The 27,369-nt window shown below is 41.0% G+C and overlaps 1 protein-coding gene across 1 annotated transcript in view; it reads left to right on the top strand.

The window, feature by feature from the left end:
* Nucleotides 1–2,758: 2,758 nt before the first annotated feature.
* The window catches only part of MTMR12 (myotubularin related protein 12), a 40,910-nt gene continuing 16,299 nt past the window's right edge, over nucleotides 2,759–27,369 (top strand). Inside the window, exons 1-8 of the mRNA XM_054987334.1 lie at nucleotides 2,759–2,951; nucleotides 17,917–17,971; nucleotides 19,311–19,444; nucleotides 20,416–20,488; nucleotides 21,013–21,143; nucleotides 22,305–22,398; nucleotides 24,122–24,245; nucleotides 25,463–25,538. Coding sequence (XP_054843309.1) covers nucleotides 2,880–2,951; nucleotides 17,917–17,971; nucleotides 19,311–19,444; nucleotides 20,416–20,488; nucleotides 21,013–21,143; nucleotides 22,305–22,398; nucleotides 24,122–24,245; nucleotides 25,463–25,538 — 759 coding nt within the window. The 5' untranslated portion in view covers nucleotides 2,759–2,879. The remainder of the gene's footprint in view (nucleotides 2,952–17,916; nucleotides 17,972–19,310; nucleotides 19,445–20,415; nucleotides 20,489–21,012; nucleotides 21,144–22,304; nucleotides 22,399–24,121; nucleotides 24,246–25,462; nucleotides 25,539–27,369) is intronic.

Genomic DNA, 27,369 nt, shown 5'->3' with positions numbered 1-27,369 from the left:
CGGCCCTGAATGGCCAGGATTGGGGCCAAAGCAGCCAGGATCAGTGATGTCAGGGGGCGTGGCATACGCAAATCAGTTATGCTAATGACACATTTCCGTTGATGTCAAGGGGCATAGCATATGCTAATGAGTTCCTCCAGCTCTTTTTCTACGAAATGACCCCTGATCAAACGTATACTCAGGTTCTTGGTTGCTTGGGGAAAGAAGTCATAAGGAGATTCTACTGGGTAGGATCCGCATTCTCTCTACTCCAGCAGCGTTTTCTTAGTGTGGCCAATAACCAGTCACCCAAGAGGGCCAACCGGGCATAGAGGCTAAGGCCTTACCTTGAGGTTTTCTCCTGCTGTTCAAAAGTCTGCTGTTTCTAGATGTAGATGTTCCCTTAGGTCATTATGGATAGAAGCCATTGATGGAGCTTTCCTGCACGAAACTAACCCCCTTTTAAAGCCATCCATGATCATGGCCGTCACTATGTCTTCTGGCAGTGAATCCCACAATGTAGTTTTCTTCCATGAGCGAAGAACGACTTCCTTTTTACTATTCTGAGTCTCTTCCCCCCTAACTTCATTGGCAGTGCAATCTTAGACAGAGTTTCTCTAGTCTACACCCATTGAGTTCTAAACCCAAGCCCATTGGGTTTGCCCAAGTTCTAGTGTTATAGGAGAGGAAGAAAAGATTTGCTGAATCCATGTTCTGTATACTATGCACAATTTTATAAACTTCTGTTGTGGTCCTCCTTACTTGTCTTTGTATCTAAAATGACAAGTCATATATCCTGTCTTCAAGGAAGGCAACTCTCAACTCCTTACACTATAATCCTAAACAGCAAGTCCCTCCTAAGCCCATTGACTTCAATGGACTTAGAAGGGTGTAACTTTGCTTATGATTGCGCTTTTAATTATTTTGGACTGAAAAACAAAACGGCATCACAGTGTAAAAAGACACTATTAAAAAAAAAAAAACCCAATCACTGTGATTTATGGCTACTGTGTATTGTATACCGTATATTCCCATCTTACTTCTATTTATTACAAACGCTGTTCCACAATATCACAAGGATGGGACTTTTCTAAATTTGTGATACGGGATCACATGAATTGCTGTGATGATTTTCCATTTATGTAATATGTAAGGATTATATGTAATTCCAATGATAATGTACAGTAGCCATAAATCACAGTGATTGTTTGCTTTTTTGTTAATTATTTTGGGCTGGCATCTTAGGAATGCTTTCCTGAGAGTAACTGAATCCAATGTGACTTACTTCTGAGTTGACCTGCTTGGGATTGCTGTTTTGGTCACTCCTTCTACAGGAGTCATGCGCATGCAGATTTTCAGGGGGGACAGGAGAGAGAAGTGACTCAGCGCATGTTTATATTTTATTATTAATTTTATTGACTTTATTTATACCCCACCTTTCTCCCTAAAGGGGGCCCACAGTGGCTTACATAATTCTCCTCTCCTCCATTTATCCTCACAACCCTGTGAGGTAGGCTGAGTGTGACTGGCCCAAGGTCAACCAGCAAGCTTCCATGGCAGAGTGGGGTCACCTCAGCAGCCTGAAGAACCTTAACAAGCCTGATCTCGTTGACGCTTGGAAACTAAATAGGGTTGGATGAAATTGGTACTTGGATGGGAGACCACCAAGGAAGACTAGGTTTGCTATGCAGAGGAAGGCAATGGCAAACCACTTCTGTTCACCTCTGGTCTTGAAAACTCCATGGTCCTGAGATGACCATGAGGCAGCTGCAACTTGATGTCATTAATCACCTCAAGAGGATGGAGAGCTCGGAAAACAGCTGGCATAGATACAAAAGAAATTTGTTTTTAGAGGACCCCCCCCCCCCCCCGAGATATTAATGTACCTACTCTGGCAATCAAAATTTTACTAAGAGTGCAACTTATGAGGAGTTACTCCAGTCTAAAAATACCGAAACCTCTCTGCGTAAGAGTACGCTAGAAAAAATTACTACTACTAGATGGTTTCTATGTTGTTAATATGTCGGAGAATTGCTTATGCGCTGAGCGTTTCAGCATTTCTTCAACTCTGAATCGGATTTTTTCTGGTTTAAAATCTTTGCAAATTTGCATTGTTTATTGAAATGTCTTTGAAATTGACTGTACTTACTCATACAGAGTAATTTGCCCAGTCTCAGGAGGAAACGCAGACTATAACATAAAAAATATAAAAATAAATAAAAAGAGTCTGAATAAGCGTAACAAAATTCTTATTTTTTTACAAAGATGCACTTCTAGTTATATTGTGGCACTTTAAACCAATGTTTTTTTTTTAAATCGTGCTCCATTTATTCTTTTCATTTTAAGCGCATAAAAACTATAATATACGCTACCGGCAACAGCCCCACTCACTTTCCTGAAGTTCTAGAAGACAGGCACTGCTCCTTTTTTGCGTCGGTGGCTTCACCCACCAATCAGAAAGCCCATAAAAGCTGTTTCCTCTTGGATTGGTGAACAAAACTGTCGATCTGAGCTCGGGTTGCAGCCAATGACTGGTCCCTGGGCCCCGCCCAAACCGAGTGCGAAACCAAACCGCCGCCTCGCCTCGACGAATCCTGGAGAACTGGGCAGGCTATCTGCTTGGACTGACAGCTCGCTGGCCCAATGGCGCGAGCACAAGAGGCGAGGCGTTTCTCCAGAAATAAGGGAGGACAGAAAGCGACGCCGAGAGCCAGAGAAAGGCCGGAGCCGCGGAGATGGGAGGAGTCAATTACGCCAGGCGGGGGACGGCGGCGCACGAGGAGCCCGGCGACCAGGACTCCTCCTGGGAGGAGCTGCCGACGCCGCCGCGGTCGCCGCCCCTGCCCGCCGGCCCCGGCTGGAGCTGGGGCACCGCTGCCGGGGCTGCCCGAGGGCGAGCTATGCTGGGCGCGGGGGGCGGCGCGGGGGCTAAGGGAGCCAAGCCGTCCTTCGTCTCTTACATCAGCCCTGAGGTGAGGCGAAAGTGGGCGCGAGGGAGGGGCCGGGGGGGGGAGAAGGGGAGCTGAGCGGGGAAGGGGCTTGTTGGTGGAGGCTCCCCGGCAGGTTGGGTCCTTTTCCCCAGTTGGGAACTCGGAGGTGATGGAGGTAGCTGCTCCCCCTCCCCTTCTTTTGCTTTTTTGTAGATTAAAAAACTATACTTAAACAGGCTATGTGAATAGCAGCTAACAAGGTATAGTATTTTTTTAATACAACTTAGTTTTAGATGGGTAGCCCTGTTGGTCTGCAGTAAAAGAGCAAGATTAGAGTCCAGTTGCCCTTCAGAGACCTATAAGATTTCCAGGGGGTGAGCTTTTGAAACTCAAAGCTCATATCCTTGTAATCTAGTGGGTCTCTAAAGTGCAACTGGACTTGAATCTTGCTCTTAATAAAATATAGCATTCTTAATATCTGAAGAAGTTAGCTGTGACTCGAAAGCTCATACCTGCCACAAATTTTGTTAGTCTTATAGGTGCTTCTGGACTTTTATTTGTAACATAACGTTCTTAATATATTTCTTCATATATTCTGCTCTTATTAAGATGTGTTCATTGATCTCTTAATCTCCATGGGTTTTTATTGACTTCACCAGGTTGTGCTAAGCTGTTTTCAGCTTCACTTTCTTTCTTAAAAAAAAAATGAAGGATGTGGCTAATAAACTCTGTCGTTGCTGATCGGGACTTTCTCGTGAATCTTCTGTGAAGGCAGAGCTGTATGAATTTGTGCATTGTGTATTTTATTTTTTATGTTGTTATAGTCTGCCTTTATTACTGAGACTCAGGGTGGATTAAGCAGTGGGTGTCAGTATAGTCTGTTTCAAAGATGTTTCGTTAAACCATGTAATAGGGTGTATAAATGCAAATTTCCACAGCTTTAAAACCAGCAGAATTTTAGGACAGTAATGCTAAAATGGAGCATAAGCAATTGTAAGACTGATATATTAAGCAACATAGAAGCTACACAGCAGGATTATACTTACAGCAACATATGGTGCATAATAATAAAGTATTGTCCATATCCCTTTGCTATATATAGTTTTTCAGTTTCTTTAACATGTTTAGAAGCCAGAAGAGGGTATAATTAAGCAGCAGTGAGGGTCAGCAAGGGTACTGTAGAAAGAACTGGTGAGGTCAAAGGGTAGTAGTGGAGTTATTTCTTATCATCCCCACTTTGGAAATTGCAGTTGCTGGTGGGGTAAAGGAGAGACACAGATTCCTTTGGGTTAACAATTGACTAGCTAATCGCAGGGTTGCAGTAACTTAATGTTCTAATAGCTTTTCTCTACTAAGGTGCTTGAGTGGCCATGCTTTCTATATAATATGTTGTCTTTAAAAATGACAACCCTAATTGAGCTAGTTTAGTGTAGTGGTTAAGGGTGCGAGACTCTAATCTGGAGAACCGGGTTTTATTCCCCATTCCTCCACTTGAAGCCAGCTGAGTGACCTTGGACCAGTCACAGCTTCTAGGGGCTCTCTCAGCCCCACCCACCTCACAGGGTGATTGTTGTGGGGATAATGATAACATACTTTGTAAATTGCTCTGAGTGGACATTAAGTTGCCCTGAAGGGTGGTATATAAATTGAATGTTGTTCTTATTATATTATTATAATTCTCTTAAGGTATGAGTGAGATGGTAAAGTGAAGTGTAACATTTTAAGCTATCGGCTTTGGAGTCTAAGAATGATTGTTTGCTCTTAACTGTTGCCAAGTAGAATAAGGTGAAGGACACTAAATGCCATGTGGAAGACGCCACAATTTACCCTTGTAGAATGTCTTTCTCTCCCTATGGCGATAGTTTGCAGTTGTCTAATTGTAGAGGAAACTACTCTGAACACCTTCTGAGGTTCATTTTATATTATAAACACCTGCTGTTATGAAACAAGCAACATGCGCAATAGAGTGGCTTATATATTGTAGGCATTTACATGCATGTGTCTCCCTACAGCATTCATCTCGTTCAAGACAACTCATAGGGAGGAGTGTGGAATGGATTATGCTCTCAGTGCTACTTGTTCCTGAAGTTCGCTCTTTAATGGACTCCTGTATAAATGAATGCTTCAGTGAGGAAAAGTAAATGGTGCACTACCAATAGGAGTTCTTCCTACCAATTGTTGCCTGAGCCTTTATGAATAAAGCTCAGTTATATCTATGTGACCTCATTCTGGGTTTTGTTCCTTGGTCATACTAAAATATTCCATAATTTTTTATGGGTGGAGCTCTGGGAACTAGTTTTACTTATATAACTTTCTCTTTCCTTTAATAAAAGGCATATTTAAATAAAGATTGAAATAAGTAGGCTTTGGTTAAAGGAAGGATGGGAGTACTAGACCATAACCTGCAAGAGACTAAAACTATTATCAGTTCTACAGTTCTCTGGGGAGATGTGGGCTGCAGGCCACAGTAAAGTAATTTTGAGTACCAGAAAAGTGTAGTGGTATGTGTAATTCTCCCACAGACACACACAGTCCCAGTCTTTTCTTACTTGCAAACAGAAACAATAAGCAAACTCATCATTGTGGCTTGATTAAAAATTTTTACTAGAAATGCATGGGGCGCCTGGATGAGATTACAGGTTTCAGCCACACAGCTAATCAAGCTTCTAGTTAGCTACTCCTACCTTCATGGCTAGGCAGAACGGTCTTTGCAGGAGGCAAAGGTTGCTGTGGGCAATAGCAGGAAGCTAGTAAGGTATCTGCTGGGGGGGGGGAGTAATGGCTAGAGGCACATGAGGAGCACAGAGTTGCGAGGGAGGGATTGCCTAACAGCAGTGGATCATGAGAAGGATGGGCGTGGGGAAGATCTAGAGGAGCCAAGGCTATGACCACTGTATATTATGGCATGAAGAGGGATTTTAGTTATCTGGACACTCTGAAGCCACGGTGGGAAGGATCATTGGAATAAATGTGCACAACACAGTCTTATCAAAATACTACTTAAATGCACTGTAACTTTATTTACTTGATTTATACCCCATTCTTTCTCCTGAATCGGGACCCTTGTATAATTCTCCACTCCTCTTATTTTATCCTCACAATAGCCCTGCGAGGTAGGTTAAGCTAAAAGTATGTGACTGGTTCAAAGTCACCTAGCCAACTTCCATGTCAGAGTGAGAATTCAAACCTGGATATACTAACAAACTTACATTAACATAATTGAACTGTTTGTAATTAATAAATTTAAACAATCTTTTAAAATGCAGTGTCAAAAATTGTGCAGATAAGGTTGCGCCAGTTAGAAAAATAGTAAGTAAAGAGTTAAATATAGAAACATTATTTAAGTATGGTTAGTAACTTTTTCCTTACTACAAAGTCTTTTGCATAGTAGCTCCTACTGTTGTTATATACGCCATAAGCAACAATCCCTTTACATCAACCAACTTTCTATCGCTTGTATATTGAATGTTCTAAAGTTGAATGTCGATCTATTTAGTTATGTATCATTCTACATAGTAAGTATGATAAAAGAAGTGACATGGGTTTAATGTGATGAAAAGTTATTTTTGAACATTTTTCTTATTTTTGAAAGATCAGTAGCTTCTGATTCAGAACTCCATAGACTTAGAGTACATAAAAGATGTGCACATTATGAAACAAGAACAAGATGCTCCATTTCACGAGCTAGCTTCCTTCTTGGTTTGGTGTATATTTACCAACACAGACTGATTTCTTTCATTACTTTAAATATTTGTACCCTACTTTTCTTCCCAGGGGAGACTCAGTGTGGCTTTTAACATCATTCTTGCCTCCGTTTTATCCTGAACACCAGGAGGCAGGTTAGGCTGAGAGAAAGTGACTGGCCCAAGAGATCACCCACTGAGCTTTCATGAATTCAAACCTGAGTGTCCCAGATCCTAGCCTGACAATCTAATTACAACTGCAGAAAGAACCACCTGAAAGAGGCAAGAGTTGTGCATATCTCTAGTAAACAGGAATCGTAATTAATACTGTAGATATTCAGGGAATACAAAGAGTATCTAAATCTATATTAAAAACCTTGCCTGACAGCTTTTCACTTCAAAAACTTTTTTTCTTTTGGAAAAATGAGGAATGTACAGATTAGTTCATGCCTTTCCACAGGAGCATACTCCAAGGGATTCATTACTTCACATAGGCTTATTTTGGTGTATTTTGCAAGTTTAGTGTATTTGGCAAATAGCCAGTTTGGTGTAGTGATGAAGAGCGTGGGAATCTGGAGAACCAGGTTTGATTCCCCACTCCTCCACTTGAAGCCAACTGGGTCGCCTTGGGTCAATCACAGCTTCTAGTAGCTCTCTCAGCCCCACCCACCTCACAGGGTATTTTGTTGTGGGGATAATAACATAATTTGTAAACTGCTGTCAGTAGGTGTTAAGTCATCCTGAAGGGCAGTATATAAATCAAATGGGGGGGTAGTGGTGGTAGTAGTAGTATCCGCTAAAGAGATAACTTGGGATTGCTTCCTTCCTCTTATGCGTATTTGTAATAGGTCTTTAACTTCGGTATGATGAGCAAGGCTTTCAATAGTACAGACTTGAGAAGGTGGCAATTAGTTCACTGAGTGTGGATGTAGCAAGAAGAGTTGAGCTAGGCATTTATTTTAACGTATTTGCATCTGAATGTGACCCATGATAAAAATGAGCAAAGGAATGGTTTCATGAACAGAGGGATAGATTTATAGGGCTGGGGCTTAGCTGAAGGAAGAGAAAATAAAAAAAACTGGAGTTCATTTGGTAGCAATTGGCAGATCATACTGGTATACAACATTGGCTGTTGAATAGCACAGACCAAAGAAAGATAAAGTCAGGAACTGGGACAGTGGAAAGCAAGAGGTTCATGTAGTGGTTTGGGGCAGTTAAGGGCTGCTTCCACACACATTGGATATAATCCACTTTCAATACTTTTTAGTGAACATTTGGAACTGCTTTTCCATGTGTGGAACAAAAAATCCACTTCCAAAGGATTGCTAAAGTGCATTGAAAGTACATTATTCAACGTGTGTGGAAATGGCCAAGGTTTCTAGGATGGGAGTAATGTAGGCAGCACAAATAAAATGGCTTTACTGAGAATAGTGAATTTGTTACGAAGGTCATCACATGGAGTAATAACAGGATGGCAGAGTATAATCAGGAAGTTAAGGACTGGGAGGTAGGTTAGCATTAACTACTACAACCTGCTCACCAATAAAGGCGGGCAGTTGACCAGCCAGGACTACCTTTTGTGCCCCCCCTTCCCACCACCGTAATTAGGATAAAGTAAAATACTTCAAAATAATAAACTTGCCCAGGGTGGGAAGTAAATGTGTAGTGCGGCACACAAAGTTTTTGGTTAGGGCAGGGTTCAAGAGGAGTTCAATATTGATGCCCAGCCTAGCTGATAAGCAGTGGGCCAGGCGTGGTGTTTGGATTTAATTGCTATTCTCCAAATGTGGTAGTCTGACACTGATGGAACCTTCACTGATAGCTTTTCTGATTATTTTACTATGTCTATCTGAAATTGTCACACCATGGCTTTTCAGAAGCCAGGTAGTTCTTGAATTTATAGCCAATATCAATACAACTGCTGAGTCTAATTGTATTTAAGACCTCAAAGAACCTCCATTTATATAGTGCTTGTGTTTATCTATACAACACGTAAGGACATAACAATATTTACTTTATTGAAGTGTACTTGCTAAAGAAATGTAAGCTGATACTTGAACTTGCCCTTCAGGCCAGCTCCATACTGGTTATTCTTGTTTTTAGTTTCGTTCTGGTTTTGACTGATTGAAGAGTTTGAAATAACGCATGAATATCTAAAAATTACAGTTGCTTATAAGTACCTTCCTATGTCTACTTTCAATAGTAATTAACTCTAGTTTGCAGATTTGTTGGATTAAAATATAACATGGAAGTCTACACTTCGATGTAATATTATGGTAGATGTCAGGCTGTCCTTGGTTGTCAGACGCCCTCAGTGTGAACTTGGACAAAGTTTATCCTGCAGTTAGAGCATATGTGGGTTATCGTGAAGTTACTGGCATAGCTCTGTAAATAATGTGGGGAAATTTCCATGGTAGTTCACTGAGTGAGGGCAAGGAAGGACTTCGAAAACCAGAATGCTGTCAAGCAGCTTTTGCTTAGAATGCCTGTATATTGGACTCTACTGCTGCTAGCCCTGGAAATACAAAACACTGAAGTATAAAGGTGGCTCTGTATACTCCAAGATTATTTCTGGGTCTTTATTCATTCTATCACCCTTCTCCCAAGGAGCTCAGTGTGGCACGTATTATTTCTTCTCTTCCATCCCCTTTTGGTTGATTTGGCTGAGATGGTAACTGGCACATGGTAGCAGAGTGAGCTTCGTGGCAAAGCAGATTTGGACCCAGTTTTCCCTGGTCTATTTTGCCATGGAGCCCTTCTGCAAACTTAATATCTACACTGAATTGCATGCTGCTTTAAATGGTACTGTTGCTTAAGTGCTCTCAATCCAGTTAGAACTTGCATTTCTAAGTGCTTGAAACTTTATTCTGTCTACTCGATTGCTGCTTAATCCATTTGGTTAGTTTGGAGGCGCTTCCTGTTCTGATACAGATGTAATGTGGCTTGCCCAGGAATATGCATTAATGACTGGGGGATGGGCTGCCGGTTTGTTTCCTGCCCCTCAGATTCTTCCACCTTCACCTCTGTTCTTCAGCAGGGTGAAAAACAGTTCTCATGAGTAACTACAATTAGAAACAAGCTTGGTTTCAAAATTAGCATGGAATCCTGATTAGCAATAGCTGTGGTTAATACCTGGTGAATGTTTAGTTGTTTTCCAGACACTTGCGCAATTATAAAATCTTTTATCTTTTGGCAAACCTTTACTATGGTAGAAAAGTGGTGTTGTGACTGAGTGCATTTATTTTTAGAAGACAAATTTAAGTGCTGTAATTGTAGGGAATTGCATCCCCCCCCCCCCCAGAGTAGAGACTATAAAGATGAATGAGTTACTTTCACAGTACAGGTTACTGGGGCACAGTTGTTAATGTTGACTACATCTCTGGTTAATTTGCATTGCAGTGAGTTAGAGAACTTAGTACGTTGTTTATCCTGCCTTTCCTGGGAGGAGCTCATTCACAGTAGCATTCATTTGTCCTCCATTTATCTTCACAACAACCCTTTGAGAATAGATTAGGCAGAGTGACTGGCCCATAGTTACGTAAGTAGTTTTCATGGTGGCTGACCTTGGATTTAAATGTGGGTCTCCCATATTTTGTTCTAATGCTCTAATACTGGCAGGTTGGCTGTTTAGAGTCTTTCTCTGTTATGTACCTCTGGAACCAACATTTTTATGGAGTCAGTATGAATGATCTGAAGGCTGTTTTAGCAGATTTTTAGTACTTAGTACTACAAAAAGGAACCTTTAAAGGCCACTCTGAGCCATATGCAGGTGAATTCAATGAATTCCAAAAAGCTTGATGGACAAAGCTGGCTGAGCCTCTCTGGGGAGGAACTCATGACCATTCTTCATGTTCTTTGCCTGAAGGTATTTAACGTGGTTGACTGACAGTGCAATTCTATGCAGTATTACTTCAGTGAAACCCACTGAAAATTGGAGTGGCTCTGCATAGGACTACTCTGTCAGTGATCCTCAGTGCTTTCTGAGCTTTGGGCTATCTACCAATCAATTATATTGTTAAATTGGTACCAGAAATCAGCTGGTGGCAGATGAAGACATAAACGTTAAAAGAATGCAGAGTTCTAAAATACTGGGTTTTTAAAGTTTTCTTCCGAGTAAGGAGGCAGTACCATTTCATATGTTGACCGTAACCATATAGGTCCAAATTGCAGCTAGTGAATCTTCTCTGTCAGTATTCCATCTCTGCAAAAAAAATTCAACACTTGCTTGAAACATCCATTTAGTTGTGGAAGTAGTTGCCTGTGAATAGAAGTTATTTTGGTGAATGACTTACCAGTGTAATTTAATAGGGGAGAAAATATGGGCTTTTAGCTGATCAGTGTACAACACTGCTGTATATGCAGGACTTCTCTTTAAAAGTACCATTCAGACTGCAAATTAATTTTGTTAACTTCATTTATGTCCTGCCTTTGTGGGACCAAGTGGCTTACTTTGTTCTATACTTCCCGTTTCATCCTCACTGCAACCCTGCAAGATTATTAGACCGACAGTCTGGGACTGGCCCAAGGTCACCCAGCAAGCTTCCATGATGGAGTAGGGATTTGAACCTAGGTCTCAGATCCTAGTCTGCCACTCTTAGCTAATGTGCCATGTTGGCTATCAAATAAGAAGATATAAGCAGCTCCCTTGATGTCATGTCTTCCCATGTGGAAATATTCAAATATACAACTCATAACCTACAACACTTGTATGACTGGGGAAATAAATTAGCTTCTATAGCAACAACGCTTCTGTTGTCATCATCTGTTACAGTACATGATGGGAGTAATTACTGCTTCAGAGAGCAGAATTTGGAAGGTGGTCACATAGCTTGGTATACCAATAGGAAGATTCCAGTAAAAAACCAGCTTTAGTTTAGAGTTCTGTATACTACTTCAAAACTTTGTTTTTAAATTTTGAAGATTGCAGATGTACATAAAATCCAGAAAAATACTCAACCAAAATAACATGACATATTAACTATTGTTCCAATAGCTTGCCAGAGTTATCTCATATCATGCCCTTCCCAACCTGTTTACATTGTCCAGAGTTAAGACAGCCCTAAAGTTCAGATTCCTCTGTGAAACAGGGAAGAAATCTGAGTGCTGTAGTATACCTAACAACCTTGATAATTTTGTAATGATTCAGTGCATTTTAAGGAAGCAAATACAGCATCCACTTGAGCATGAAGCTGTGTACTGCTGTAAATACTGTTTTTCTTTTCAGTAATCTGATATTTGTTAAATAATGAATGCTATTATTAGCAAAAAGCTTCTCACAAGTCAGTTTAAAATCTAGCTTATTTCCTGGTAAAACACTAACTAAAGGTTACAGCATAATAGAGTAGTATGAGCCTTAAAAGTCTTGGTCAGCGTAATAGTTCATTGAATCCAACATCCTGTTTCCCACAATAAAACTGCCAGATGTTTCCAGGAAGCCTTTGTGCAGGCAGTAGTCCTCCGTCTGTTTGTCTCTGCAGCGACTGGTGTTCATAGTTCAATTAGCATACTGCCGAACTTTACAAAAAAAAAAAGGTTTAAGCTAAAAGCAATCCAACAAGCTCTTCCTGTACCTGTTGATCTTGCCTTCCTGGGTATCTGGCTGTCTACAGTTAATACAACTGGTCTACGCTTGTCCCTAGGCACTTGCTAGACAGTGAAGACTGCTGAGGAAATGGCTCATAGGAAGACTATTGTGATGTCTGGAGAAACTTGGAAACATGGGAATTTACTTATTTCATTCATACCCTGCCTTTTCCCCCAGTAGGGAACCAAAGCAGCTTACATCCTTCTCCCCTCCATTTTATCCTCTTTGAAGACAGGCAACGTGTAACTGACCCAAGGTACTCCAGTTAGCTTCCATGGTTCTATGGGCATTTGAACCTGGTTCTTCCAGACCCTCTGTGCTAGAAGTTCTAGTGCTGCACATTGTGTAGCTTTTCTCTGGATAGGCAAGGGAAGATGTTTAAACTGGCTGTAGCTATGCTCATGCAGACCTTTGTTGACAACCGGTGCAGCTCTTTATAAAGAATGCTGTGATGCATCAAAATCAGTCAGAAGCTTGCTCTGGGCTTGAGTGTTGTATGATTTGCACTACTTATAGCCTGAGTATCACTTCAGCACCAATTTGGCTTTATCTGGTGTGTGATTCTATTTTTAGCAAAAAAAACTTAGAAATCTTGAGTTAATAAGATTGGAGTGCTAAATTTAGACAAGGTGACAAAACATATTTGTTTAATTGGTACAAACCCTGGTTAATTACCCTCTCCCTTCTGAGATTGAAAACAGAAGTATTCAGTCGTAACCACTCGACTTACTTTGATTTTCTTAGCAGTCAATGCCTAAGGAGTCGATTTGGGTGTGGTTCTTCTTTACATCTGCCCTCCCTTTATATTTTTGCAGTTGTGGAGTCGGTTTGGTTTCTTCTGCATGTGCCTTTTTTCAAATGATTTTCAAATGAGGATGCTGTTGTCATTGATGGCATCGTTAGTAATATCACAGCAACATCCTCTTTTTGCGCATGCTTATATTGTTATATCAATATAAGGGCTGAATTTTTAAAAAAGATTGAAAATGAACACATGTGGAAGTCTTTGCATGAGGAAGCCTAAAAAAGGAGAGGCTCAGTCACCCATATGTAACCCCCACCCCAGCAGTGGAAAGTGACGAGTCTTGCCCAGACTGACAGCCAAGTGCAGCCACAGCTAAGTGCTTTTCAAACACTGATGTTTTTGGGGGTGCCAGAAGTGGCTACTCCCCCAGGACCCCCAAGAAATTGGCCACTAAAAAAAATCATTTTCTTAGCATTTGTTGTTACAACCTACCGTTGTAACAATACATGCAACAGGTTCTCTAAATTCCATTTTTCCAATTTCACTTTTTGAAAAAGCAAGCCTCTAGCCTGTTGTGTTGCAGAGATACAAGGAAAAAGGCATATCTCCTCAATGGAATGGGCTAGAGACTTTTTAATGGAAGCTGGGAATTCAGAGTATGCATCGTTACAAGGGTAGGTCAATATAGCACTATGAAAATGGTGTGGTGGTGATGATGAGCATCCAGTCCTCAAAAAGTGGGTTGGAAAAGAATGGGAGTGGGTGGGACAAACAATGCTGAAGGGATCATTATGTACAAGGAAAAAATTGACTCAGAATTGGCATCCAGAAAAAAAAGATTGGGGTAAAAGTGGTCTCAAAAGAAAGGGGAAAACCAAAAAAAACCTACAGGCAAAAAACATGTGCAGAAATCACAGGATAAATTGAAGCAGCATGGGGCCAGAGCCGATGGTGGGAAAACCCATGCTGAAAACCTTGCTGTTTAATTCTGATTCAGAATAGTAGTTACTAGGAGAGAACAAACCACTTAATGAAGGGGCTCTCATTCATACATAACGATTTATTGGAGTGGCATAAAAGGCATTTAATAATAACTGCACTTATATACTGCTCTTCTATAGAGATTACTAGGGGTGTGCACCTTGACACATATTTGGGTTTCCCACTTCAGGTTTACTGGAACAAGGGGAAAATTCCGGAAAACGCGAAACCACTTTGCATAGTTAAACTGCTTCAGGGTTATTAGGAAAGATTTGGCCATTGTTTCCAATGGGAAATGCCGCTCCCAGCTATCCGGGGGGCTGGGGGGGGGCATTTTCTTTCCTAATAATACCAAAGTTGGTGGAAACCTTCTTCTAACACTCATGACCAGTCAAGTTTCAGAAAGATTGGACTTTGGGGCGGGGGGGCATGTTATGCCCCCTCAAAGAAGGTGCCCCTATCCACCTCCAATCTCCATTATTCCCTATGTGAAAAACTAGTGGGCTTTCTAGGAGGCTGGGGGAGGCATTTTGCAAGCAAAATGCACCAAATTAACAGGGGACCTATTCCTTCCTGTCCTCTCAAGAACCCCCAAGTATCAGGGATATTGGACCCCGGGAGGCCATTTTATGGCATCCCAAAGAAGGTGACCCCAGCCACCCCATTTGTTTCTATTGTGGGGGAAAAACAGACTCCCACAGCAGAAACACATGGATTGTGACATGGAATTTCTTCTTGAACGTCTCTTCTAACAATTCACAGCTCAAGCAGTAATTATATTAGCCAGTATGGTATAAATGGTTAGTGTCAGACTGGGACCTGGGAGACCCATTATGCTGATCTTCTCCTACATTCTTTATTTGGGATAGAGGCTCCTGTGGTACCAGTTTATGCAGATCGCTTTAAAGAGCACCTTGAATTTGGCTTTATTTTTACTATCCTATCTCCAGTCCTGCGTCTGATCTGGCGTACATTTTTATTGCCTAAAAGGAGCTTTTCCTTTTGACGTCAAGATTATTTTAATTTAACACTTCTAAGTGACCTGAAGTTTATAACACAAAACTGGAATTGTGGCTTTCTCCTTCATGGTTGAATGGAAACTTTGAACAGAAGGTTGCTAAACAGGATCTGGGAGTAGCTGACTTCCTTCTAAAAAGGGGAGGGAAATCAAGGAATAGTTGTCTAAGGATTGTGGCAGAAGAAATTAACATAGTGGATTTCGTGTCTCCCCCCCCCCCCCCCTTAGGACAGAAAAGTGCTTTATGCTTGAGTGATCAGTGTCTCATGTTTCAAAAACAGAGGAGAGAAAGCATCAGGTGTAGCAGATCATATAAAAATTACTGCTGTGTGACAGTATTGAACAGGAGAGTGATAAAGCATGTGCCGTGACTCTTGCTGCATGAACCAGGTGCTAGCTGGCATGCATTTGAGTAGCACAGTACTTTTGAGCCCTTTGAAGTGCAGGATTACTACCAACAGTATGCTGAGATGATGTAATGTTTTGCCATATAAATAGTTTGTTTCGATTCTGCTGGCTAATGTGTTTTTTGTAATGTGTCACTTTGGTTTTAAATGTAGGCTTCTGAAGGGAGGAGGAGGGGGGGCTGAATGGGTGAGTGGAGTACGTTGTGGGTTGGATGGAAGCTGGAATGGAATGAACTGCAGTTCTTAGTCCAAATGGTGAAAGTTTAGTCAGTTCACAGTGCAATCCCAAGCGCAGTTACTCCAGTCTAAGCCCATTGAAATCAGTAGACTTAAGCTCAAGTAGCTCTGCTTGGGATTGCTCTGTCAAACACTGTGTGATGAGAGGACCGTTTATTCTGTTAGTGAAGAACTGAGGTAAATAAGTCTTTGTGATGGAGTCTGTTTATTTCTAGCCTAAGTGGCAACAACATGAAAAATTAGTCTTTGACTGGGTCTGTGAATAAATATTTAAGAATCTATACCTAATTTGAAACCACCAGGCTTATGAACCTAATCTGAAACCAATTTAGTGCATGTATCTTAATCTTTGCTACTGAGAGCTGCAGAGAGGGTCAAATAAAAATTGAAAATGCAAAGCACAGACTTTAGCAGTAAACACAACATGTTTGGTAGTCATTGTCCTATAGTCATAATAACACCGGCCGCATATTTGGATATCAGGTTAAACTTTAAACAGCTCTGAAAACAATAACCTTTTACAAAATAATATACCCATGGTGACATAGCATGCTAATTGTAGACAAAATTAGTCATATTTAAGCAGTAAATATATCCTGAAGAATACATTAGGTTTACACTATAGGCAGGAATTACGTATTCTCTAGGACTATACATTTACGTAGAGAAAAGTCAGTATACAATCTCGTCTTTAAATTACTTATTCCAAAAATGGAACATTGCACAGGAGTGTTTTCCCAGTGTTCCTCCAAAATTAATTTTTGCCATTGGAAAAATAGAAAACCCTGAGGGTAATGTACCACCTTACAAATGGGCAGAATCAACAGCTGCCCTTTACAGGTGCTGTACAGGTGCTTTCCCTGTGGTGGCCTCCACCTTATCGAACAGCATACTGGAAAGCCCCCGCTCTCCTGGTGTTCCACAAACAGTGAAAACAGAATTATTAAAAGGGGCTTTTTACTCATATAGGCGGGCTGCACTATAAGGAAGTGGTCTCAAGATCCATCAGTAAAGGGATAAGAAGGGGCCATTGACTTCAGTAGTGTTGCTGTAAATATTAAGGTACCATAGACGTCACTACTGTTGCTATAAGTATAATGTTGTTTAATGTGTCAGGCATAGAATTGCTTACGCTCTGTTTCAACATTTCTTCAGGTCTGTATTGGACTTCTGCTGATTTTTAAATCTTTGCAAATTTGCCTGTATATTCACATTACATGTTTAGTGAAATGTCTTTGATATTGATGTACTGGATCATGCTATGTAATCCACCTTGAGTCTTCGTGATAAAGGCGGATTATAAATAACATAAATAAATGGAAAAATGTTTCTCCCTCCAAACGTTTCTGTTCTGTTATCACTCCCCCAGGCTTTCTCATCTATATGAACAATACCTACACGAAGCTTGGAAGCCAAAGGGGCAGCTGAATATAGGGTTCTGGGGGCTGAGTGTAAGGTTCCAGCACCCTTCACTACTCTGCTTCCATGACAAGATAAAATGTACAAAATGCACAAGTTACACCTCATTGTATAGTTTACAGTGGATAGTCATGGTGGTCTGAAGTAGATTCACAAGGTTCAAGTCGAGTAGCACCTTAAACACCAACACAGTTTCCAGAGTATAAGCCTTGAAATTCCCACCTTCTGATAAAATACTCAGATCTCCATTAGTACTCATATCTGAAGAAGGGAGCTTGAAATTTATACCCTGGAAATGTTGTTGGTCTTTAAGGTGTTGCTGGACTCAAACCTTGCATATCTTACTTAAAAAGGTGAGCCATATTGGTAACGACTCACTTTTTATCCTGGCGCAGGTGCACTTGTGCCAGGATAAATGTGAGTTGTTGGTACGGCCCAGCAAGGTGCTGCTGGTTCTTCAGAGGTCCACACTGGGCCTATATGCCACCTGCGACAGGCCTCTGAGGGGCTGCAGAGGCAGCAGGAGGGCGCATCGTGGTCCCATAGCCGCTGTAGAGGTGCTGGAAAGGCTGCGGCAGTGTGAGGGGGCCGAGGATCCCTGCCAGGGTAGGGAGGGGGCGAGGCTCTCTGCTGCTTCCACGGTTGCTGCGGCATGTCCCTCTCAACGTGTCTCTCCCAATTCCCCGTGGAGGCAGTGGGAAGTCCATGCAGGGGGTGAGGCTTTCCGCCACTTCCACAGCCATACAGCCATTGTGGTAGATAGAGAGGCCTTTATTGCAGAGAACATATAACCCTCGTTATAATCTCTCAAGTTACACAGTAACTTTTTTCAACTGAAGCATATTGTTCTGCACAACAGCACATACTCTGAATGTTCTCAAACATAGGTCTCTACTGTAGAGAAGGACTAAAATGTCTCTTCTTTCCTTCCAGGAAGTACACTTAAAAGAACCAGTTGAAAAGGAAGTAAAGCCTCATTTCTTGCCAGGTAATATTTTTATTATTCTTAAACTATTTGTAATTTAACTCGCTGTATTTTGACCAGTATATCAATTTTGCTCAACGCTCTGGGTACCTTTTCTACGCTATCAGTTTGTTCCAGCTGCTTTTTTATCCTTCCATATAAGGATAATCCTCCCAAATGTAATAGATCATGGGAGATGAAAGGTCATCCAACTCAAATCCTTTTCCTGAAAGGAATGGGAGAAGACTAGGTAGCTACGTGCTCCCGCAGGAGGAGTTCTCAGCCTTCAGTCAGTGAAGGAAGGCTGGGGGTAGAAGGGAAAGAAAGCTTTGTTTTGTAGTTTCTTGACACAAATACCAAGTTGGATCCAAACAGCCTTTCTGCTGGTGCAAAAGGGAGGGACAGCACCCCTTGACCCACCCCAAATGCCTGTGCTGGGAATTTCGAGACTTGCATGGACAAAAACAATGTGGGAAGGGACAGGGTGCATAGTAAAGGAGACAACTGGGGAAGACTGAGCCAAAAGGCTGGCTTGATCCAGCCCTCTGACAACACTGCAACTTAATACAGCCTAGGAGTTGGGGGATAGGATGCCAGAGGCAAGGGGAGCCAGCCTTATCGCTGCAATGATTCTTTTTCTGGTGAAAGTTTAAGCACTATTTTTTGTGTGTGTGCTTCTAGGAGACAGGATGGGGAGAAGGGGTGTAAATGCCAAAGAAGCTGGTGCTTTTTATGTTTAATAGATGTAAAGGAGGATTGTCTGGCTAATGCACCTGGACTTGCATCGCAATGTTCCCTCTTCTACACAGGTCGTAAAAGAACAGGAGCCGTGTCCTCCTTCACATCTCATCACCAAATTGAGAAGCAATTTTTACTAACTTAAAATTAAGGGGGCTATTGTATGTTTGGTTTTGAAGGTAGTATCCCAGATTTAAAGAGGTCTACTTTTCATTAATTTAAAAAGGGTCCAATAAAAGATCTGAGAACAAGAGGCAGAAAGAAATGTTCTGTATGTAGACAAAGTTAGGTTTTAAGGAATTGCTAGATTTTGAATATTGAGGAGCTTTTCTGTAGTATTCTTGATGCTTCCATGGGCTGGGTAGAATTAAACTGCCTCCTGTAGTCAGATTGTGCAGAGCCATGTTAAACTTTGCTGTCATTCCACCTGAAGTTTGAAGATTGTGATAGGATATCCCAGGACACTCTAAACCAATGGACCCAAGCGCCCTTTTAACAAAAATGGAAGTAAGCAGCTATGCAAATGTCTTTTGTGTTCTGCACAGTGAAATAATTAATGAAAACATTTGCAGTAAAGTTTTGAATTTAAGAATCTGAATGTTTCACTACACTCAATTTCTATCAGGTGAAGTGCTGCTTTGTGAAGCAAACATGGTTTTGAAGTGTGCACTGGATGATGGATCAAATCGTGGGACATACGGCAAACTTATTTGCACAAATTTCAAGATCTCGTTCCTTGGTGCCTGTGCTTTGGAAGATGTAAGAAATCAAAAGTCTACCTTAAGAGTGTTTTAATCTATCCTAGGCGGGATATTAGCAACAGCTGATTTCTGCCACAAAGTGTTCCGTCGTGTTACCTTAAATGAATCTAGTAATTGTCATATACATTTATATCTCTGTATGAGGATTTCTTCCAGTAGATATTGTTGGGTTTAAGCCATAAAGTTCAACGCTGAACCTTTCACTAAACTATGGACTCGTTAGAAGAGATTGTTAATTCTGTTCTTACTAGTAGTCATAAGCAACATTTTAAAGGAACAAACTTCTGACTTCATTGTTACACAAAATTTAGTGGCTGATGGAGCAAGGAAGATCCAGCACTCGAAATTCTTTTTCTAATTGTGTGGAAAACATTGCAGATTAATTTAATGATATTGTCTGAATACTTGAGTTGAGAACTTTGGAGAAACATGACACGCCTATATTTTAAGTACTTTTCAAAATACTCTGCCTTTGGAGGTAGGCCTAAATTGCACCTTCTGCCTCATTGAAGCAGAATCTTAGAAGCAAAACTAAAGCATAATCAGGCTGTTCTTAGGCAACATACAACATAATCCACCATAAAGAGTTTGAGAACTCTGATGTTCAGCGTTTTAAATATATCAAAGCAGACTCTTCAGTAGTCTCTAGATTGCTGCTCTATTGTGTGCATGCTGCTTATCTCAATATTAGCTTGATGCTGTTGTCTGTGTGCACATCCCTGATGATTGGTGGAGCTCTCGGGAGAGAACTATAGCTCTGGAAGTAAGAAAAGCTCGGAAACTCGGATGTGAAAACATTCCGTTTCTGACTTGATCCATTCAGTATTTAGAGCTCTTGTTCTACAAAAATAAGAATACATCTGGTAACACAATCTATATACACTTGGCATAGGTACTCTACAGAATAAGACTACTCTTAAATTTGCCTTAGTAAAGAAAGCCTAGTAACAGGTATCTTTCCTCTTTCAGGAACCACTGTTTAAAAATAAAATCATTGGAGAAAATGACATCACTCTTCAGTGTGTAGACCAGCTCTACGGAAGTAAGCTGGGTAGCTCTATGGGTTAATGCGTTGTTTTGCTTGATGACCTTAACCTACAAGTCAGTCTCTTATGCAGTTTAATGGGAAATTAATACTACAATTTAGCAAAGTTATCCCTGTGGGTAAAAGTGAGTCATGCATACCTTTTTCCTGTTTTCTTTGAATACCTGCAATGCCTGCACATTAAAAAATCCAGTGACTGTCTTCCAAGTCTGTACTCACTTTATCTAAATTTTCAAACTGACAACCTATGATCTAAAGAGAGAATTTGCTGCTCATTTGTTACAAAACGCAGATTTAAGATACTAGCTCAAGAACTACTCAGGTCCTGCTTGGTGCATTTGGTTCAAATATTTGTTCCCTCAAAAAGGCCTTTTCCACCCTCAGAACTAAAAACTATAACAAAACAAACTTGAATTATTGGGGCACAAATATGCAGGATATAGTTTAGTGGTTGGCCAAATAAGTGTCGTTTATTAATTGCCTGAAGAGATGTTTTAAAATTACATTTTTTTCCCTTTTAGTGTATGATGAGAGAAGAAAACCTTTACACAATCAACTGAGAAGATACCCAGAGAAAATAATAATCTATTGCAAAGATCTGAGAGTGTTTCACTTCTGTTTGAGGTACACAAAGGAGGAAGAAGTAAAAAGGGTAATTATAACCTTGTTAATTCTTCCCCTTGATTAAAAAAAATAATTTTGGGTGTCAGTGTAACATAATGTCTGTTAATGAAGTTACTAATGTTCAGTTTTCTCAATTCAGTATGGAAGTAGATATCACAAGGGAATTGTAGGATTCCCTTATGTTTTGCAGTAGTGATGAGAGGCACATGTAAGAAAGGATTAACTGAAGGGGAGAGGTGCCTTGCCTTCTCTGAGCAGGAAGTTGGAAGTAAGCTCAAAGGGGGTGGGGGTACTGCTGGAGAGAAGGGCACTTTTAAGAGAGCATAGGTGAGCATAGGCAATTAATCACTCTGCCTTCCCCATTTGTTTTTTTTTCCTCATGGAGAAAGCCTGCCTCACACTCATCTCAGCAAACATGAGAATCTCCACCACCCCTGGAAGCTAACACAGGGCTGCTTTAGAGCCAGGTCATTTGGGAGGAGAAATGGAAGCATACCATATTTAGATCTATATAACTGGGTCTGCTGTATCTAACCACTGTATTCTCACACTGAATAGCTTACTAGTTCTAAACTTAGTGGAAAAGCTTGTTCCTTTAAAATCAGCTGAATGGCACAGAAACAATACTAGAGACTCTCTAATACTCAGCTGAAAAGCTTTCATTTCTGAATTCTGTTGAAGCCCTCTTTAATGTTAATGGAAGCTGCACAACTGCATTCTTTAGAGATGCAAAATATGATAATGAAACTATTTCGAATCTTAGCTTTGGCACTTCTCTAGGGTATACACATCAATATGTTTGAACGTTTGTTTCAGCAAACCATTAGCCATTGAGAACAAGTTTGAGGGATCTCACAGTCCAGTCCTCACATGTGGCTTACTGTGATTCTAGTTCGCCTGCTGCAGCCAACGAAATCAGCAAGGTTACTGCCAACTGAGAAGTAGAGGGTGGGAATTGCTGCAAGGGAAGCAGCAGGGAGTGTGAAGGAGCCTGACTTGGCTTCAGTGGAAGTGAAGAGAAAAGGCTAGGATTCTTGGTGTTGCTTTAGACCTAGGCTGCAGAGGAGTGCTGTCACATAGGTGTGTATTAACTTAATCCATAAAAAAACCTGCCAGCTTTGTCACACACAGAACCTCAACTCTTCTGGCGTACTTCTAGCTCATGGCTATGTTGTCAATTCTTTCCTAGATTGTTAGTGGCATAGTTCATCACACACAAACGCCTAAGCTATTTAAACGCTTGTTTCTGTTCTCATACACACCAGCTGCACCAAAAGATATGGGTAAGCATGTGACAGGTGACTGTCTTTATACGTTGTTATATGCTGTTTCATAGAATACTATTGTTCCAATAAACTTGCATTAAAATTTGTTGGTTACACATAGATTCAGATAAAGGGCTGATTCCATACAGATGCCAAAGCTACCCTGGGATGAGTAATTTCATCCTGAAGTAGCTTGGATGCCTTTATCCTGCTAAACTGAGACTTGTATAATAAGATATTTGTGTGATATTTGATCTCTTTGATATCTTCAGTAAATATCTACACTAGACATGTCTAGCCCTGATTTCTTCTTCCTTGTAGAGGAAAGGACTCAAAACCAATTAAATCTTTTTAATACACATCTAAATTGTGTGTTATGGGTCTCGTCTAGTGAATAAAACCGAGTAGAAGCAGCTCTGTTGATGTTGATACAGTGTTGGTTGGCTTAACCTGAGAATACTTTGGAGGAAGATACGCAGATTCAGATACTAAACTGGTATCTGTAGCCTGTGAGATGTCTGTGCTCCTGCCTCTCGGTAGATCCAAAGATGCAGCTCTTGCCCTGAGGTTGCAAACTAAACCATACATGCAAGATGATGAAGAAATGCCCTAAATCCCAAACTTGAACCAAAGTTGTAAATTAAGTACCCAGTTCCCTGTATACGATTCAGAACAAAACTGACTCCTCTGCCCTATGCTTTATATTAGAGCAAAGGAAAGATTCCCAAAATTGTATAGGCAAAGGGTAGGTACAGAACAAAAGCAGATTAGGCTCAACTTTCTTTTACTATGTAATATTTAGAGTTGTTCCAAGCAATGCCCAGAAACCCTGGGTAAAGAATTTAAGTTGACCTTATGCTACAATAAAATTGGTTAGTCTTAAAGGTGCTACTGGACTCTTTCGTGACTGTACATAGTTGTTTGGAACTAATCAATATGTTGTCAGATTTCCTTTGTTAGCTTATTCCAGACAATAGCAAAGTTTCTATGCTGTCTTTCTATCCAAGTAGAGCATTCAAGGAATGTGTAAGTTCATAAGAGCAAAACATTAGAACAGTAACTGAATAGAGCAAAAACAGGAAAAGCTTACTACAAGCTGCTGTATTTGTCCTGCAAACAATTAACAAAACTACTGTAACCAGATAACTTTATATATAAAAATTCCTTTGGTAGGAGGTAGCTCCTTAAGGGTTCTGTGGCCACAAAAGCACTTCTCATGACTCCCGACTGCAGGGAGTCTTGCAGTCTTTCAGGTAGCTTAAGGATTTTAAGGGCAAAACTAGCACCTATCAGTAATGGGTCAAGGAGAGCCCTGGACAAATATGCATTTCATACTGTTTAAGCTATATATTGGTGTTTAGTTTCTTTCTAGAAAGCTAACTCCTTAGCTCTCTTTAAACTTCTTTGAGTTCAAAAGGCAGCTTTAATATAGAACATTTCAAAGAGCCAGAAAAAATGCTGTGCTTGTACAAGCAACATTTTCCCTTTATACTCTGCCCCAAAAATTCAGGTGCATGTGCTTCCCTTTGAATTGTGGCCATGATCTGAAGTAGTGGCTTTGATGTATAAGCATCCCTGTAGAATACTAATTTTGGTCTTTTAATAGCCAGACTTCATGCATGCAACTCTGGTTAAATTAGAAATTTTTCATTTTAAGTGCATCTCCTTGTCTCGCAGTCAAATTGGTAATAAAACTCAAAGAATCAGAACTTAAGCTCTAATGTTTGTGTATTTTTAATAGAAATAAAGAATCAGACAGTGATGTTTGACACCATAAAGGACTGGCGTCAGGAGTTGGAACGGACCAAAGGGAACCTGAAATTCAAAGCAGTGAGTGCCAATGAAGGATACAGAATTTCTAAAAAGTAAGGCTGAATTTCAGTTGTTCTTTAGTACAGACACACGCTAAGAGATGTCATATGAATCATTCTATACATGCAAACTGGCTGTGGATTAGTAACAAGACAGGTTATTATGGTCTTAACCAGGGCTTTTTTTCAGCTGGAACGCGGTATAATGGAGTTCCAGCACCTCTTGAAAATGGTCACATGGCCAGTGGCCCCACCTCCTGATCTCCAGACAGAGGGGAGTTTAGATTGCCTTCTGTACTGCTGCAGCGGCGCGGAGGGCAATCTAAACTCCCCTCTGTCTGGAGATCAGGGGGTGGGGCCACCAGCCATGTGACCATTTTCACCTAGGGTGGTAAACTTCCCCCCTTGTTCCAGCTGACCCTGTGTGTGGTTCTGGGAGCATGCACGCACTTTGCGCATGTGGTACCAGGGACACCATCTCCTGCCGAGAGTTGCCTCCTGTGCTGGCAACCCACTGAGTTCCACCACCTCTTTTCCCAGAAAAAAAGCCCTGGTCTTAACACTGGTGACAGTATGTAATTTGGTCGTTTCAACCAAAGCTGAGATTGACAGTGACACAGGACCAGTGAGAAGTCCTCCCTCCAACAATGCCTGCGCCACTGACTTTTGCAGAAGCTCAGTGGTTTCTTGCTGCCCTTCTTAAGCGTGTGGTCACTCATGCAACTCTTAGCCCCGAGTCCCTGTAACAGACCCCTGCTGTTCTTGTGTGCTTCAGTTCTTTGGGTGCTCTGTAATCACCCAGTACAGAAGTGTTATTTCCCTGGTTCTTTTGAAGCAAAGACTGCCTGACCACCTTGGCCTGCAGATTTTCAGCTTTTCTCATTTTGTCTTAGTCGGTGTTGATACAATATTTCCCCCAAAATCAATTGCCACAGTAGAGATTTTTCTGCAGTTGTTGAAACAAGTTTTTGTGGTCCATGTGATACCAAGAAGCAACTGGGTACCAGTTTAAGTTTTGTAATAAGTGGTGGATGTCTTGAGTCATTTGGATGTTGACATTCTTATTAGATTATATGACTCTTAACACTTCCAAGCCACTCTGAATTCTGTTTCTGGAGAAAATTGGCATGTAAGTATTCTAAACATAGAATACAACCATCGCTGCTGTTGCTACTCTTCCCCTTTATATGGAAGTACTGCACTTATAAATCAGAAGGCATCATGACTTTCCGGATAATGCAGGCTTAAGGTTATTACATTTATTTTTTTAGGTTGCCACCCTACTTTGTTGTTCCAATGGCTGTCTCTGAAGACAGTCTTCTGCAGTACCAAGGACAAGGAGTTCCAGTGAGTATATTTGTAACATGACTGAACAGAAAGCGTCAAATAAAACTCAATGCAGGGTGTGTTTAGGGCTTGTTCAGGTACAACTGATGAAATGGGTGCAGCTTATGGACACAGGTTGTACAGGACAGACCAAGTGTGGGATGTAACGCTCAAGTAATGAGCCTGCTTTGACATCTGCTTCTGCTCACATGAAGCGCTGCTACTGTGAATTTTGTACAGTTCTGAATCAAATAATTTCTCAGAACACAAACAACACTTTTGGTTCTTGGTTCTTCTCTACTGTAAATCCGTTTTTTGTTTGTTTCATATTGGGCTTGGCATCCTTTTGACCTCTGCTTCAGCAATGTCAATTTCAGCTTCTCAGAATTATTTTCACTGAAGACATGGAAATGTGGTTTAACTTTTAGCCTGTTTGCTACTGGATGAGATCACTTCTTGATCTAATAGATAGTTTCAGGTAGGTAGCCATTGTGGTCTGCAGTGGAGCAGCAGAATTTGAGTCCAGGAGCAACTTAAGGATGAACAGGATTTTTAGGGTATAAGCTTTCAAGAGTCAAAGCTGAAAAGAGGAGCTTTGCCTCTCAAGACCTCATACCCTGAAAATCCCGTTGGTGTTTCCACTGGAATCAAATCCTGCTCATCTAATAGAGTACAGCTGGCCACATGTACAGGTGCAGCATAGTTGGGTAGAGGTTCTCCAGCATGTGCGGAAATTTAAAGCTAAACTGCACTAGATCACGCTTAAGGATGGGCATGCAAGCTTTTTTCCTAAGTTGTCAAGATCTTGAGACTTGCTATTGCCGGTTAGAAGCAGAACTAGCAGTGTTCCATATATCTCAAGTGCCCCTATTTACCGAAAGGAGTCCCTGTTTTCTGTTTTTCATTCCTACTGCATAATCCCTAAAGATGAGGGTTCAATAGCTCCTCTTTCTCAGGGTCTGTAGAAATTTAATCAGAGCAGAACATGCATGCATCTAGTGCGACTGCTCGTGCATAAAGTGGTGAGCAGTTGTGGGAAGGTGCCATGACTTAGTGAATGTCATTTCATGCACAGATGAAGTTCAGTTTGAACCTACGAGAATAAAGGGGTTAAAAGTTCTGTGTCCTGATTTTCATCTGTTAAATGTAATAAATGGAATAGTATGAGATTCTGAATGCAGCAGACTGCTGAGTCAAGTCCCAGAACCTAAGAGCCCACAGCCCAGACACAGGACCTCCATCTTTGTAGGATTTAATTTTAGTCAGCTGTGTTTCAACTATCCAGTCATGGCTCCCAAAGCCCTGGCCAGACTGTCTGGGGCAGTATCTGGCCATCCATCCATCAGCATATTGGTGGCAGCCCAACCCCAAGCACCGTGCCAACTTTGCCTAGAAAGGTCGTGGGGCAGTTACCTCCTTTATGAAATCTATATTGTACTACCTGTCTGCCTTTTTTTAAAAAAACTGTTTCATTAGATTTTCACTGCCACCAGAGGCTCTTGTCTTAGTTCTCTCTGTTTGACTTATAGTATAGAAAGGCTTAATGGTAGGTTAAGCCTTCCTGCTAGGTAGTAGAATTACAGAACAATCAGCACGTGGAGGTAGCTTTGAGGAAAACGGGATTCTTTATTTTAGATTAAACAAGTTTTACTTAACCAGAAATAGTATATAAGCATAATGGTTTCAGAATGATTCATAAGGATGATGGTTTCAAGACAAGTACCGATCTTCAGACATTTATAAAAGGACTCAGACTTACTTGTCCCCAGTTGCCACTTATGTGGATTTCATCCACAAAGTCTGACACAGAGACTTCTACCCTCAGCACTTCATTCACAGAATAATTCTCCTC

The sequence above is a fragment of the Eublepharis macularius genome, chromosome 8 (assembly GCF_028583425.1).
Source record: "Eublepharis macularius isolate TG4126 chromosome 8, MPM_Emac_v1.0, whole genome shotgun sequence".
Lineage (NCBI taxonomy): Eukaryota > Metazoa > Chordata > Lepidosauria > Squamata > Eublepharidae > Eublepharis > Eublepharis macularius.
This window is presented reverse-complemented; position numbering and strand designations above follow the sequence as displayed.